The sequence below is a fragment of the Equus quagga genome, chromosome 16 (genome assembly GCF_021613505.1).
Source record: "Equus quagga isolate Etosha38 chromosome 16, UCLA_HA_Equagga_1.0, whole genome shotgun sequence".
Taxonomy (NCBI): Eukaryota; Metazoa; Chordata; class Mammalia; order Perissodactyla; family Equidae; genus Equus; species Equus quagga.
This window is the reverse complement of record NC_060282.1, coordinates 36447813-36461291: the sequence shown is the minus strand read 5'-3', so window position 1 is coordinate 36461291 and position 13479 is coordinate 36447813. Positions and strand designations below refer to the sequence as shown.

At 42.5% G+C, this 13479-nt stretch overlaps 1 protein-coding gene across 4 annotated transcripts in view; it reads left to right on the top strand.

Moving 5' to 3' along the window:
- GRHL2 (grainyhead like transcription factor 2) overlaps positions 1-13479 on the top strand; it is a 156080-nt gene that overhangs the window by 121257 nt on the left and 21344 nt on the right. For all 4 annotated transcript variants that reach the window (XM_046642041.1, XM_046642038.1, XM_046642037.1 and 1 more), the window contains exons 10-12: positions 2164-2251; positions 2747-2886; positions 7453-7484. In XM_046642041.1, coding sequence (XP_046497997.1) covers positions 2164-2251; positions 2747-2886; positions 7453-7484 — 260 coding nt within the window. The remainder of the gene's footprint in view (positions 1-2163; positions 2252-2746; positions 2887-7452; positions 7485-13479) is intronic.

Here is a 13479-nt window from a genome sequence, read left to right as displayed (position 1 = left end):
TTTGTAGCAAATCATAGTCTCCTGAAAGAACTAGACTTTTTTGCACTTTAATAAGAGTAGAAAGAATAATTTCTAGAAGCTTCAGGTCATGAATAATCAAAGGAAGGAAAGGAATTCTTGGAAGGTCATGTTCAAGGAAGCCTTCTCCATCTAATCCAACTTATCAGAGCCTCCCTGGGTCATTGTGAAGTCAAAGCTTTATGTTAGAAATGAGAACTGTGGTTCTAAGAGAATCTATCAGAATTGCATAGTCACGCTGGTATCTGGGCAGGACATTTCTTATATAGATGTGGCACCAAGACGAGGCTCTATGGAGAGCCACTTTATGTTATGTTAATAAGCAGGTGACTTTATTTCCCCAAAATGGCCATTGAATATGTATAAATCTTGAAACAGATTAATTCCATACCTTTTCCTCATAGAAATAGTACAAAATGAAGCACTAATTTAGAAATAAAATTACTTGACAAACCTTGGAGTGTGTCTTGGGTGCGTTACAATTTATATAGGTAGGCAAGTTCCACATTTCTATTTATATTAAATACTCTATTGTACAGAACTCCAAATACCTAGAAAAATGTCTTATTGGACCCAAGAAAAAATTACTAATAGGAGGCTTTTGCTTATATTTTACACCCATTTGAACAAAATGATATCTGTATATTTAACACTATTTTTTGAAAATATTATGTTATCTAGACACAAAAATTCTATAAAACCTTAATATATGTTGAAGAGACTTCCAAAAGAAGTATTTCTATATTTTAACTCCCTCAGCTATGAATTTCCATAGTTTATAAGTATCAATGAAAATTCAAAACTTAAAAGTGAAGCACTGTAAAATAACTACTCCCTTTGTATGTGCATAATCCTGTGAATCGCATATTCATGACTCTTGTCCATATTCTATTGATATATTAGTTGTTTTTTTAATTGAATCATATATTAAGGATTTAATGTGCCATATGATATTTTATTGCATGTATTTTCACCAATTTGTTCTTTGCCTTTTAATCAATTTTTTTTGTGTATATAACATAAGGATTATATTTTTATATTGTCACATCTATCCCTTTTGTGTGTCATGACTTAAGGCCAGTTTCTAAAGGGTTAGAGGTTGCTGGCCAGTCCATGCTTCACTGCTCCTTAAAGATGCTGCCACAAAGGGCAGGGACTATGAATGTGGATCTGAAACCTAGGGGAAGAGTTTAGGCTGAGAGTGTCTATCTGGATGTCACCTGTCTAGAGCCTCATAGAAACCCGGATGCAGATGAATTCTTCTGCAGCAAGAATGGAGAGAGAGAAGAAAAGGAAACTGTTGGAACATCTGTATTTGAGGAGTGAGAAAAGGAGAATAAGTGAGCAAAGCTGACATAGAAGAGAGACCAAAGAGAGAAGAAGATAATCAGGGAATCTTGAAGGCCAAGAAGGAAAGAGAGATAGGTGATGGTCAGCTGGTTACACAGGATGGTATTTGGCAAGAGAAGCCAGTGAAAAGGTCGGATTACAAGGAACAGAGGAGCAAAAAGGAAAAGGATAGACCAAACTTCTTTCTATTTGGTTGAATGAGCACCATCTCCAAGAACGTGCGAACATTTTAAAACAAAAACAAAAATCCTGCTTATATGTACAAAGTGATCTTACATGTTGTGTCGTTGCCTTATGCCCTCCTGCATTTCTGCTACTGTAATGACTTTTAAAAGTTCCATAACAACAAGCAAAGGAAAAGTTTTACCAGGAAAGCACACTCAACTTTAATGCCCTCTCTGTGCCGAAGGATAATGTTAGCAGGCTGGTGCTTCATCTTAGGACATTTTATTATAATCACTGAAGTTACTTAACTGGCTTCACTGGGATAGGGAACTGCGTCTCGTCTTTCTGTATGGATTCAAAATTGATGTTGTTTAAATAAGCAAGACATGAAAAGAGGGGGAAATCTGGGAGAAGTCGAATCACTTGGAGGTCAGAGAGAGGGTCTGGACTAATGATCAGTCTCAGCTTTTAGAACCGGGGCCCGACCCTGCTGAGGGGGATGGAAATGGGGCTGCCCACTCTCCTGCTCACCTTGTTTTGTTTCATATGCCTGTGACTTGTGTGCGGGCAGTATTTTTGCGTGCTCTGATAACATGTCTGGCATTGTCTGTATTTGTTTTTCCTTGTCAGGGAGCAGAAAGAAAAATCCGAGATGAAGAGAGGAAGCAGAACAGGAAGAAGGGGAAAGGCCAGGCCTCCCAAACCCAGTGCAACAACTGTGAGTGTCGCTGGGGAGGGGTGGGCGCCAGCGAGGGCCACTGGGGGAATAGGTGGAGAGAAGGATTGCAGATGAAACGACAGATATGGAAGCGATGGCTTGCTTCTCCCTAGTAGTAGAGATGGGGTGAATTGTCCCTGTGAAAAACAAATAGAATAAATGATCACAGGACAGGATGTTTGAGCTAGGAGGGACTTTCTCATAATCATGGAGACCAACATTCTCCTTTTGCAGACAAGGCATCCAGGGCACAGACAGGGACAGGAGGGCGTGAGGGGACCAGAGCTCTGCCTCAGGATCCCTCACTCAGAGTCTGAGCTCTTTCTCTTGGTTTGGCAATGGGAGATGGGGGCCTTTGGAAGTGTGTTCACATCCAGGGCATTTGGAAAGCTTCATAGGAGAAAATCATCACGTTTAGCCAAGACTAGGGCTTACAGTTGTGAGTTCTTAGTCACGTATAACCCTCTCGTTTATGGGTTTTGTGATCATGTCCAGCCTCTGATGGGAAGTTGGCAGCGATACCTTTACAGAAGAAGAGTGACATCACTTACTTCAAAACGATGCCTGACCTGCACTCGCAGCCGGTCCTCTTCATCCCCGATGTTCACTTTGCAAACCTGCAGAGGACAGGACAGGTATGACCTACCTGCTAACATCCGCCTGCCATCCATCTGTGGGGCTGGTAGAGCCTTAAGACAGAATCACTTCAGGCAGTGTTGACCTTAAAACGAAAACCCACTCCGTGCCTTTGACAAAGAGTCAGTCATTCCCTACAGAAAATGGATTTTTATAGAAAGGAATGTCTCAGGAGAAGAAACCGACTTACTAAGGGGAAGGAGAGAGTGAGCTGATATTAGTGATATGTTGACAAAGCAGTGAAAGAGGAAGAAAGTAAGAAGGCTGATAACCTCTAAAAAGTTTTGTTCTGTTGATTTTGTCATGTGGATTAGCCTGATGCAGTAGAGCTCCACCTAATGGTGAGAAATGAAACTGTGCCTATAATTTACTAAAGTTGCACAAGAGGAAAAATTCTGTGACTAAATAAAACTCTACCAACAACAATTTTTCCCTTAGTAAATTAACAGTTCTCATTGAATAGGTAAATCACTTCATACCAAGAGAAAAGTGAGGTTGCAGACAAGCCTTTTAAAAAACAATTCCTGTCTGTTAGGTGTGTCTACAAGTGAAATGAAAGAGCTAATGTTGAGTAAGATAAATGTCCAATAATTAACTCATTATGGTAGCTCACGTTGATGAAATGTTATGGGTCACTAAAATGCTAATTATGGAAACTATGTAGCAACATGGGAAATAGTTATGATGATGTTGAGTGAATAAAAAGTAGAATACCCATTTGTCCTATACAGTGATTCCAACTATATATCTGGACTTGAAGGAGACAAGAAAAATTATAACACTTGATGAGCAGGGCTATGAGATGTGGGTGATTTTTTCTTTTTATAATATCTTTATTATCACTTATTTTATGGGATAAATTAAAGTTGCATGAAAAAAAGAAAAAATAATAATCACTTCGCTAGCATTAGCCAGAATTGTCTTTCACCAAACCAACTGGATTCTAGTGAATCTGGTGTTGGTTAGTTTTCCTTTAAACCCAAAGTCCTTTGAGGAAAGGTCTGTTCTGAGAAGTAGAGGCATGCTTAGGATGTACTGAAGGTTTTTTTCCATTCTAAGTGTTCAGACACTCCTTGGCATTGACCTTAGTCTAGGAAGAGAAATCATCATTGGCTTCACTTTCTCTTTCTTGAGAATATTTTGTCCCCTTGTGTTATTTCATTGTATGTATGAGACAAAGCAGTCAGACAACGAGGGCCTTTTTATTGCTTTTAATGACGCAAAATGCTAACAAAATACCCATAGATTTTTCTTAGGGTGCATTCCACTAAAAATTAACTTAGCATTCCCATCTTGTCTTACTTGTTTGATAGGAACAAGGACACAAAGGGGAAAGGAAGAATGTTAAGATTTATCAAGATATGAGGGCCAGTACCTAATTTTATTTATTTTTTAACTCCCAAGAACATGGTGGTGATTGTATATTTACCCCACGTAAATGTAGTCTTTGCCCATGGGATTTTATGAAGCTAGGTCCACACCTTCCAGAAGAGGAGATAATTGAGTTCAATTGTTCTTCTTGTTTACTGTCATGACTGGCTTCAGCTCCGTGTCAAAGCTGAGAGCCTGGCCTGTTCTCTTGGCAAGATTTCTCTGACATATAAAAAGCTGTAAATGACTCTTAAGAGGAAAAGTGACCCAGCCTGGCTGTTCATGGCTGTCTGTCTGGTGGCCTCTCTTGCCTCCTCCCTATCCTGAGCTGGGCTCCTAGCTTGTGGCTGAATCAGAAAGTGTAGTCTTTACAGTTTGTCGGTTTCAGTGGTTGCAAAGCATCCCAATCAGTGTCACCCCAGGCCATCGGTGAAGTTAAGGTCTGCTAGCTGGGGGCCTTAACCTCCCTTGCAGAGCCCTCCGGCTTCCCCTGTGGCCTTGGAGTCAGAGTTAAGGGGTCAGTGACACAGCCTGCCTGAGCTCCCAGCAACAAAGGAACACACTCTCCTGTGCACTGGAACAATGCGTGAATATTCTGTGGTTGATCAACTTGCTTGGCCGAAGGAAAGGAGCTCCCACAGTAGCTGACTGGGACTTTAAAGGCTGCCTTTTCTTAGAAGAGCTAGAAGTCTGGGAGCTGGGTCCAGAGGCAGGAGGGAAGATGGCAGTGCCACCATGTTAGAAGTGGGCATGGGGCAGGGGTTGGCTGACCTTGACATGCGAAACAAGAGCCAGCAGTGGCAGGTCAAAAGATGGGCTAGTTTTACCATGGGGGTGGGGTGGGTAGGGGAGGAAGGCAAGTGATAGTGACAACTGAGTAACCACTACAGGCACGAGCCTTGTTGAAATCAGCCACGTTGCAGCTCTGCACAGCTTTAGCTCGGGACAGTCAGTGAGACCCTGAGCCACGCTGAAGGCAGAGGCGCTGCGCTACAGCGATTCCTAGTCACCCAGGGACGTGGCTGGGGAGTGCTTGTCAGCCCGCACTCATCCTCCTCCTTCACTATCTCGTTGATTCACACGTGGGTTGGAATATTCGTCAGACAGTTTTCAAAAACTAATCTGAGGGAATGAACCCAAAGTGCAGGCGCTATGGAGATCTCCCTCTCTCCCTCTCAGTCTCCCTCTGCTCACACTAAAGCCCTGATGTCACTGTGGCTTTTGTCTGGAATGCCTTTAAAAACAAGTGATACAGGGAGCTTGGGAGGCGCTGTGGGATGCAGAGGCATCGTCTATCTGGATGCTGTGTGCTTTGCAGATGTCAGCCTTCCTCCAGGCACCTGAACCCGAGGAGGGCATCACTCCTCCCTCACACCCTCAAGAACAGTCTCCCCGGTGGTTTGTACACAATCTTCCCCCAAATCCTTGATAAGAATTCAGGTTCCCAAGTTCCACTTCCGGTCTTTCAAGTTAAAATCTCTGAAGGGGGTTCCAGGAATTTGCATTTATGACAAGGTCTCCAGATGTTTTTTATGCACTCAAAGTTTGAGAAACACTCGCTAAAAATTAAATTTGCGCAATGAGCCCTACAGCTGACTAGGAAGAAACAGTGGGCCATTACGTGAGAGGAGGAGAAATGACAATGCAAGGACAGTGATAGGGACAGTGTAGTAGAGGCCATTCAGGAGGGCAGGAAAATACATAAGAGAAGGCTGTTTCCATCTTCGGGTCACCAGTCAGCTTTGCAGACAGCAATCCGTTACCCTGCCATATGGTCAGGCAGGGCAGATGCATTATGCCACATGGAAAGAAACCGGCAACATGTCAGGAACATTTTCCAGAAAATCCACTTGTGTGGCCAGTGCAATGGCCCAGCCTCCCTCATTTATATGGCTCACTCCATATACATCTAAATAGATAGTCCCATTTCTAGTACATCACAACGACGGATGCTCCAGCACTACACTGAAACTCGGGGTGCGCGGGAGGAGACATCTTATCTTCATTGTTTTCTGTTTAAGAAGAAACAAAGCATGCAATGCAACAATAGACATACAAAATTTAAATGGAAAAAGTTCCCCGTGGAAATCTGAACTAATGACTAGAATGACTCATTCCCACAGAGTTCCAGCTAAGCAGCCTTGTTGTCTAACTACCTCTGGACTTGGCATCATCCCAGGAACCACCAAGAGCCTTTTAGAAAGTCTGTAGGGAAGGTGTCAGTCTAGGCACAGATGCTCCTCTCCCAGGCAACTGGGGCAGGGACAGTGACGAAGTGTACTAGAACCAGAGGCGACTGTTGACGTTAATATGTAAATATGTCTGGTGCTGACTTGCGTATTGTTCTTCACTCAAACGAGAATCGTTCTGAAACACACAGACAAAGCTCATGAAAGGCCCGCAGATAATTTTTATAAATAATTGGATGAAAAGGACTTACATACGTAGCAGATCCCCTCTGGATTTCTATAGTTTTATAAAATAATAAGGATGCTTTGTAATTTCTTTAAATCTGATTCTGCCTGCCGCCATGCTGACTACCTAACGAAGTCTGTTCTCAGAGGTCTTCCTTCTGGCCAGGAATACCTCCCAGAGCTCAGTGACTGCCCCAGCCTGAAGACAGTTGACTCCCAAGTTTTTCTGGTTGTGTGAGGCCAGGGTAACCCAAGCCCCTTTGGGGAATAAAGCGGGCCCTGGGGTTACTGCCACATGGCCACAGGACCCTCTCGCTCCCCTCCCCTTGCCAAAGCATAGTGTCTGCGGTCACTCACCTGTGGGCCAGAGGGGGTTGGTTACTCGCAGGCCTCGCTCCAGAGCCTCTCTAAACAATGATTTTTAGATCCTGCTAAAATATTTCCTTAATGTCAAAAGCACGATTTGGCTCAGGGCTGCAGGTTATCTGATCAGACTGACTTGAGCTAGAAATAATCAGATTTCCAATTTTATTTCGGTAAAATCTAAGAATTAACCCTAACGAGAATGTGAGGAGGTTAAAGTTGTATTTCCTTAGAGACACACACATGTACACGCAGTGTTGTTCACACACACACACACACGTACACAGCATCATTAAACAGGTTGTCTTTTGTCTTTTTTAAGAGACAGGGTAAGGCCTTAGGAAAATTTGTTGCTCACATGATACGTTTCCATTTTCTGTGTCTGACCTACAGTGAGTCTACTGTTTTGTTCCACAGGTGTATTACAACACAGATGATGAACGAGAAGGGTAAGTCATGGTTCTTTCACGTAAACACCCAGAGTCAGTTCATGGCAGTAGAAATGGCTCTTCAAGCACAGGGTGACCAAGGGCAGGGAGTGGGTTCAGAGCCGAGAGGAAGGCTTGATGCTGGCTCCGTCTGGGAGGAATGCTGGGGAGGCCATTCTCCTTCCAAGTCTCTCTATTGCTCTCTCCTTCCTGTGATCTGCCTTTGAATAACTAGGTATTTTTCCGAGTGACACATTTGTTCGATTCTGCCTTTTCACCAATAGTCCAGTTACTGAAATCTTTGGCCCCAACACAAGATCAAACTGAGCATGAGGCAACAGCCAAGGAAACAGCCTGCCACCCACATACACCTCCAGAAGCCCTCACTCTGGGAAGTGAGCCTAGTGGGCTAGTGGTGAGGTTGCTTTGAATGGGAGCTGGGAAGGCTGAGAACCTCGTCATTGGCCTTACTTAGGGTTGTAGGTAAGAGAGGGTTTACACAGGGTCACTAAAGGCTCCCACTGTCTTACACATCAAGTCTCTGCATTGTGCTTTCTATCCATTAACTCGTTTTATAGACTCCTAGAATTTTAGAGCCCAAAAGGAACCTTCAAGATCATTTAGCTGACTCTCTCCTAGGCAGTGTGACATCTATACCACATCCTTGATAGGTGGTCAGCCAGCTCCTACTTGAATAGGGATATTCTGAAGTGTGAGATAGCTCATTACACCTTTGGATGCTTCCAGCTTTCAGAAAGTTATTTTATCTGTTAAACTGATATTGACCTTCTTTTGACTTCTACCCATTGGCTGTAATTCTGCTCTCTAAATCAGTCTCATCCTTTCCTCCTCATTCAAACATCTCCTTCCTCACTGCAGCTGTTCTTGGTAAAACAGTTTTACCTCTCAACGTCTTAATTCTCCCTCCAGGAGACACCACCAAATCTGTTAATAGTCTCCTTAAAATTGGCTCTCAGAAGTAAACATGTTCTGAACCACGTAAGTTGGAGATTGTACTGCGATAATTTCTTCTTATGACCTGGATGATATTTTTCTCTTAAAGCAATCTAGAACTACATTCATTTTTCAATATCTACATTACATTGCACGTATAGGACTAAAATCTTGGTTTGACTTACATGTATAACTGAAATTTTTAGATCATTGTTTTTCAAACTAGAGTCAAACCCAGGCTTCCCTATTCTTATGTAATTTATATATTTACTTGTGAAACATTTCAAGGTGAAGTAAGTGGAGCAGATATTGCTGAGCTCATTTCCTAGAGCAGAGGTTGGCAAACTATGGCCTGAGGACCAAATCAGGCCCACCACCTATTTTTGTACTGTCCACAAACATTTTTAAATGGTTGAAAAAATCCAAAAGAATAATAATATTGCATGACACATGAAAATTATATGAAATTCAAGTGTCTATAAATAAAGTTGAGTTGGAACACCGCCCTGTGAATTCCGTTATGTCTTGTCTGTGGCTGCATTGGTGCTACCAGAGCACAGTTGAGTCATTGCGACAGAGACCATATAGCCTGGAAAGCAGAAATAGTTACTAATCTGGTGCTTTACAGGAAAAATGTGCTAGCCTCTGCCCTAAAGGATAGAGAATTTCAAGGAGTCAAATAATTCTCCAGCTGCTTAGGAGCAGAACCTTGTCTGGGATCTGACCTCTAAATTCTGAGTTCTAAATTTTCTAAATACCTAATTAGATTGTTCTTTTTATCTTGGCACATAGGTAATATATTTCCAGTGGCTGGAATGAGCAGAAATGATTAGCCCTATCAATTCTAATCTGTTATTCACATATTTTACAAGGGACAATGTGGCGTCATGGAAAGAACATTGCCTCTGAGCTTAGGAAGCCCACGTTCTACTCCTGGGCTGCTACTGACCTATGTGAAGGCTTGGGTGACACCTTGACTTCTGGAATTCAGTTTCCTCAATTATAAAATGAGGATTTTGTATAAGATGATCTTTAGGATCCCTTCTGCACTAACATTCGGTTATTCTCTTGCAAAAACTTAGCATTGTGAGTGAGAAGTATCTGAGACCTCCTCATCTGTAAGTCCACCTCAGCCTAAACTGTCCTTCTTGCCAGATGGCAACATTTAGGTGGCCAGTTGACCGACTTCTAACTCTTGGCTTGGACTTCCGGTAGGAATTACACTCTGTTATTGCATAATCATGAGGCCCGAGGCCTGGGTCTCTTATTCTTATACATCTTGTAGTTCGAGTCCAGTTGAACTGATATGGGCGGCTTGGAGCCTCAGTGTTAATACATAGTAGGGACCTGGCTATTGTTATATGTAAAAGTAATAATTAACATTCACTCATACTTTGGCTAGGCACTGTACTAAGTGCTTTATACACATTATTTCATTGAATTCTCCCAAAATTCCCATGGGGAAGATGCTATAATTACATCCACTTTATAATGAGGAGACTGAAACTTCAAGAGATTGAGAAGCTTCTTCTAAGTCACACAGCTGGCAAGTGAGAGAGGCAGCTTTTGAACCTGGGCCTAGCTATGTTCCCATCACCTGCTTTTAGCTGTTGTGCCCTATCATCTAACTTTCTTAATTGTTGATCTACCAGGAATTAAGTCTTAATTCTTATTTTTTCCTTGCTGAGGAAGAGTCACCCTGAGCTAACAACTGTTGCCCATCCTCCTCTTTTTCTTTTTTTGCTTGAGGAAGATTTGCCCTGAGCTAAGATCTATGCCAGTCTTCTTCTATTTTGTATGTGGGTTGCTGCCACAGCATGGCTGATGAATGGTGTAGGTCTGCACCTGGGAACTGAACCCAAGAACTTGGGCTGCTGAAGCAGAGTGTGCTGAAGTTAACCACTGGGCCATGGGGCCAGCCCCAGGAGTTCTTAATTCTTAAGCTACCAAGGAGGCATCAAGAGACAGGCCCTCACTGTGAAGCTTTCTGGCCTTGACAAGCCTTTGTCTCATCCCTTGAAGCATGGGACTCGGATTGTGACGAGCCCAAATGAGTGCAGCCAGCAGAAGGGATCAGATCTGAGGCCACTGCACATGCACGCCTAGCCTTGAGGAGCACCACCTTCACTGGTATCGGCACAGCCTCCACCAGGACTGTCTCTGACTAGTTCTTCACTCTCCCTGCTAGGCATAATCCTGTTAGTATTAAAGCATCTAATTGAGTGCTTGACAGCATCACTCACACATCCACCAACTGGAGGAGATAGCCCAGCCAAGGCACACCAGAGCCCCTCTTCTAGCAACTCCAAAGCCGGAGTGATGGTCAGACAAAGACTTGTTCATAAGTAGGGGAGATTTTTGGCCCAAAGTGCCAGCAAACCTGGATGCAATTAAAGAGAGAAACTAGAGAAAATTCGGATGAGGTGGGACAGGGAGCAATCATTAGCCACGTGCCTAAACGGCACAAAGAGAGGAACGCTTGTTTGTTCTTGCCTCCCTATCTCATAGTAAAGTGAGTATTTGGGGTAACTTCTGGTGCTGAATTTGGGAATCAACAGAGAGATCCTGTGTAAGTTTGTTTTGTAGGCAGGGGATACAACAGTTAGAGAAAGAGGGTTTTGGACAGCAGTTTTCAGCAGCAGGGCTCCTGTTGCACATTGGGATCACCTGAGGAGTTAAAATGCACTCACGTACAGGTACCATGCCCAGCAATTTTGATTTAAGTGGTGTGGGGTGCAGCTCAGGCAGAGGGACCCGCTTCAAGTCCCCAGGTGCTCCTGTTGCTCAGCAGTGTTGAAGAACCGCTGCTCTAGAGCCAGTCAGCCATGACTTGAATCTGGCCTCCACCTCACAAGCCCTGTAATTTAATATAACAACCTTTTAGACCCTCAGTTTCTTCATCTAAAATTAGGGGATAACACTACCTACGTGATAGTTATTATATGCATTATTATATAAAGTGTCCTGACACATGGAAGGTGCTTTTAAAAACTTCACAGCTATTTATTGTTAAGATTCCTTTTCAGGCCCTGAATAAATGATACTTAATTGAGAAATGGAAGAGGGAGAGGGAGGAAGAATGGAAAGAGCGAGTCAAAGAGAAAGAATCTTCTTCACAGCCCAGGCCTTTAACCAGGGACTCGTGAATGGCTCTTACAGGGAAGAGGGAAGGGCTTTAAACCGCTTGAAATAATATGTAAATTGATATGCAAATGTCATGCATGGTGAGAAATTCTTTTTCCATTACTTCTGGGGATCTGGTCTCCATCTCCATCTGACCTCTAGTTCCTAGAAAACCTTTCTGGCCTTGATCCTCTGTCCACACTGGTCCCCACTGAGGTACTGCCTCTTCCAGCCTCTTGTGAGGTCCCTTCAAGCCTAGCAGCTCTGTGGCCCCGGCGTTGGGGCACAGGGATCCTTGCGAGTTTGAGTGTCCCTGTGTCTGGAGGACAGTGGTTTCCCTGTAAGTTCCTGCCATCACCATGGGATGCTGCTTGGGACCCTCAGACCTCAATACTCTCCAAGAGTTTCTCTTATCCTCTTGGTTGTTCTCAAAGGCCCACCACTATGTCCCGTGGGACCACCTTGTAGAACCTTCTCAAAGGCTGAGGCTTTAGGAAAACAAAAGCTAGAAGAAGGCAAACGTTGGGCTGGGCAACCCTGTAGATTGGTTCCATACCAGCTTGGAGAGTCAGTTCCCCAAGGTGACTTCACGCATCAGGCTCTGAGTGACTCCAGCAGAGGGCCCTGCCTTTCCTCTTGCAGAAGGGAGGGTCCTGTAGATGCTGCTAGACAAAACCATGAGCTTAGTTACAGTGTTACTGAGAAAAAGAGGCGGTTCTGGATGCTCATCTTCCGTGGAAGCCAACACTTTGGCTAGAATTCAATACCCTTTAGGGAAGTTAGAGATTATTAGCCAATCACCAATGAGTGCATTTAACCAACATAATATTAAACCTAAATAAGTATTCACTGTGTGTTCATCAGCAAAAAATAAAATTCATCTAGAATTCTGCACTACTTCTCTTAAAGGAGCAATTTCCCAGAGAACTAAGTGCTTTTCTTTAATAAGGTTCTCAGGGATGCTAAGCAAACCATGAAATGTGGGGTATATTGGGCTATGTTTTACCACATATGCAAGAGTGTAAGGTGGTTACAAATATAGGGCAACTTCCCAAGGAGAGGATGAAAGCATAAATTAGAGCTTTTGGGCCAACTTGAATAGAGAAATCTTTATGGATAAAGCCAAAAGAATCAGTGATCTGCTGATACTTTAACTTAATTACCCATGCATTTAAAGAATAACATATCATTTAGAAATATCTGTCACATTTTATGAAACACTTTTACTCAAATTCTTCACAATTCATCTTTGACATCAGTGTCTTTCTCATAACTCAAGTTTTTTTATCTCACACCATTTATCAGGGTAATTCTTCTCTACTACCATCAAAGTTGAGACACAGCACTTTTAAAATCCGTATATGTGGGATTGTCCTCAGAACTTTTATCCCAAGGCACAAATATTGATTCTCATAACATTGGAAATAGTTCCATAAGTGACTACCACAATGTTGCCTCTCTGTTTTTAATTAAACTTTTTATTTTGAGATAATTGTAGATGTACATGCAGTTGTAAGAAGCCTACCTGCTTTTTGATTGATATATTTTTATCTTTTACTGTTAAATATTGCATTTAAAAACCCACCCAGTAATAGTCAAATCTGTATCAGATATGCAAGAGAGGTTTTTAAAAATACTTAAGCAAATGAAAATCATTTTTACTATCCCTCAGAGTCACAGATTTTCATCAGTTTCTTACGTTAGTACCAGTTATTCTTGCTTGCATACCAGTTTGCCATTTTGCAAATTGGAAGATTTAAACTTAAAACTTTTAAAACTGAGCTTTACTTCCTTTTATAAATTTAACCTATATGTACCTTTCTGTTGTCTTTTATTTCTGTTTCTCTTTGGGATCCTCTTCCCACTGCCTGAAGTACTTTGTTTAGCATTTCTTTTTTTACGGAAACTTTGGCAAAGAGTTCCCTCATATTGTTTGTTG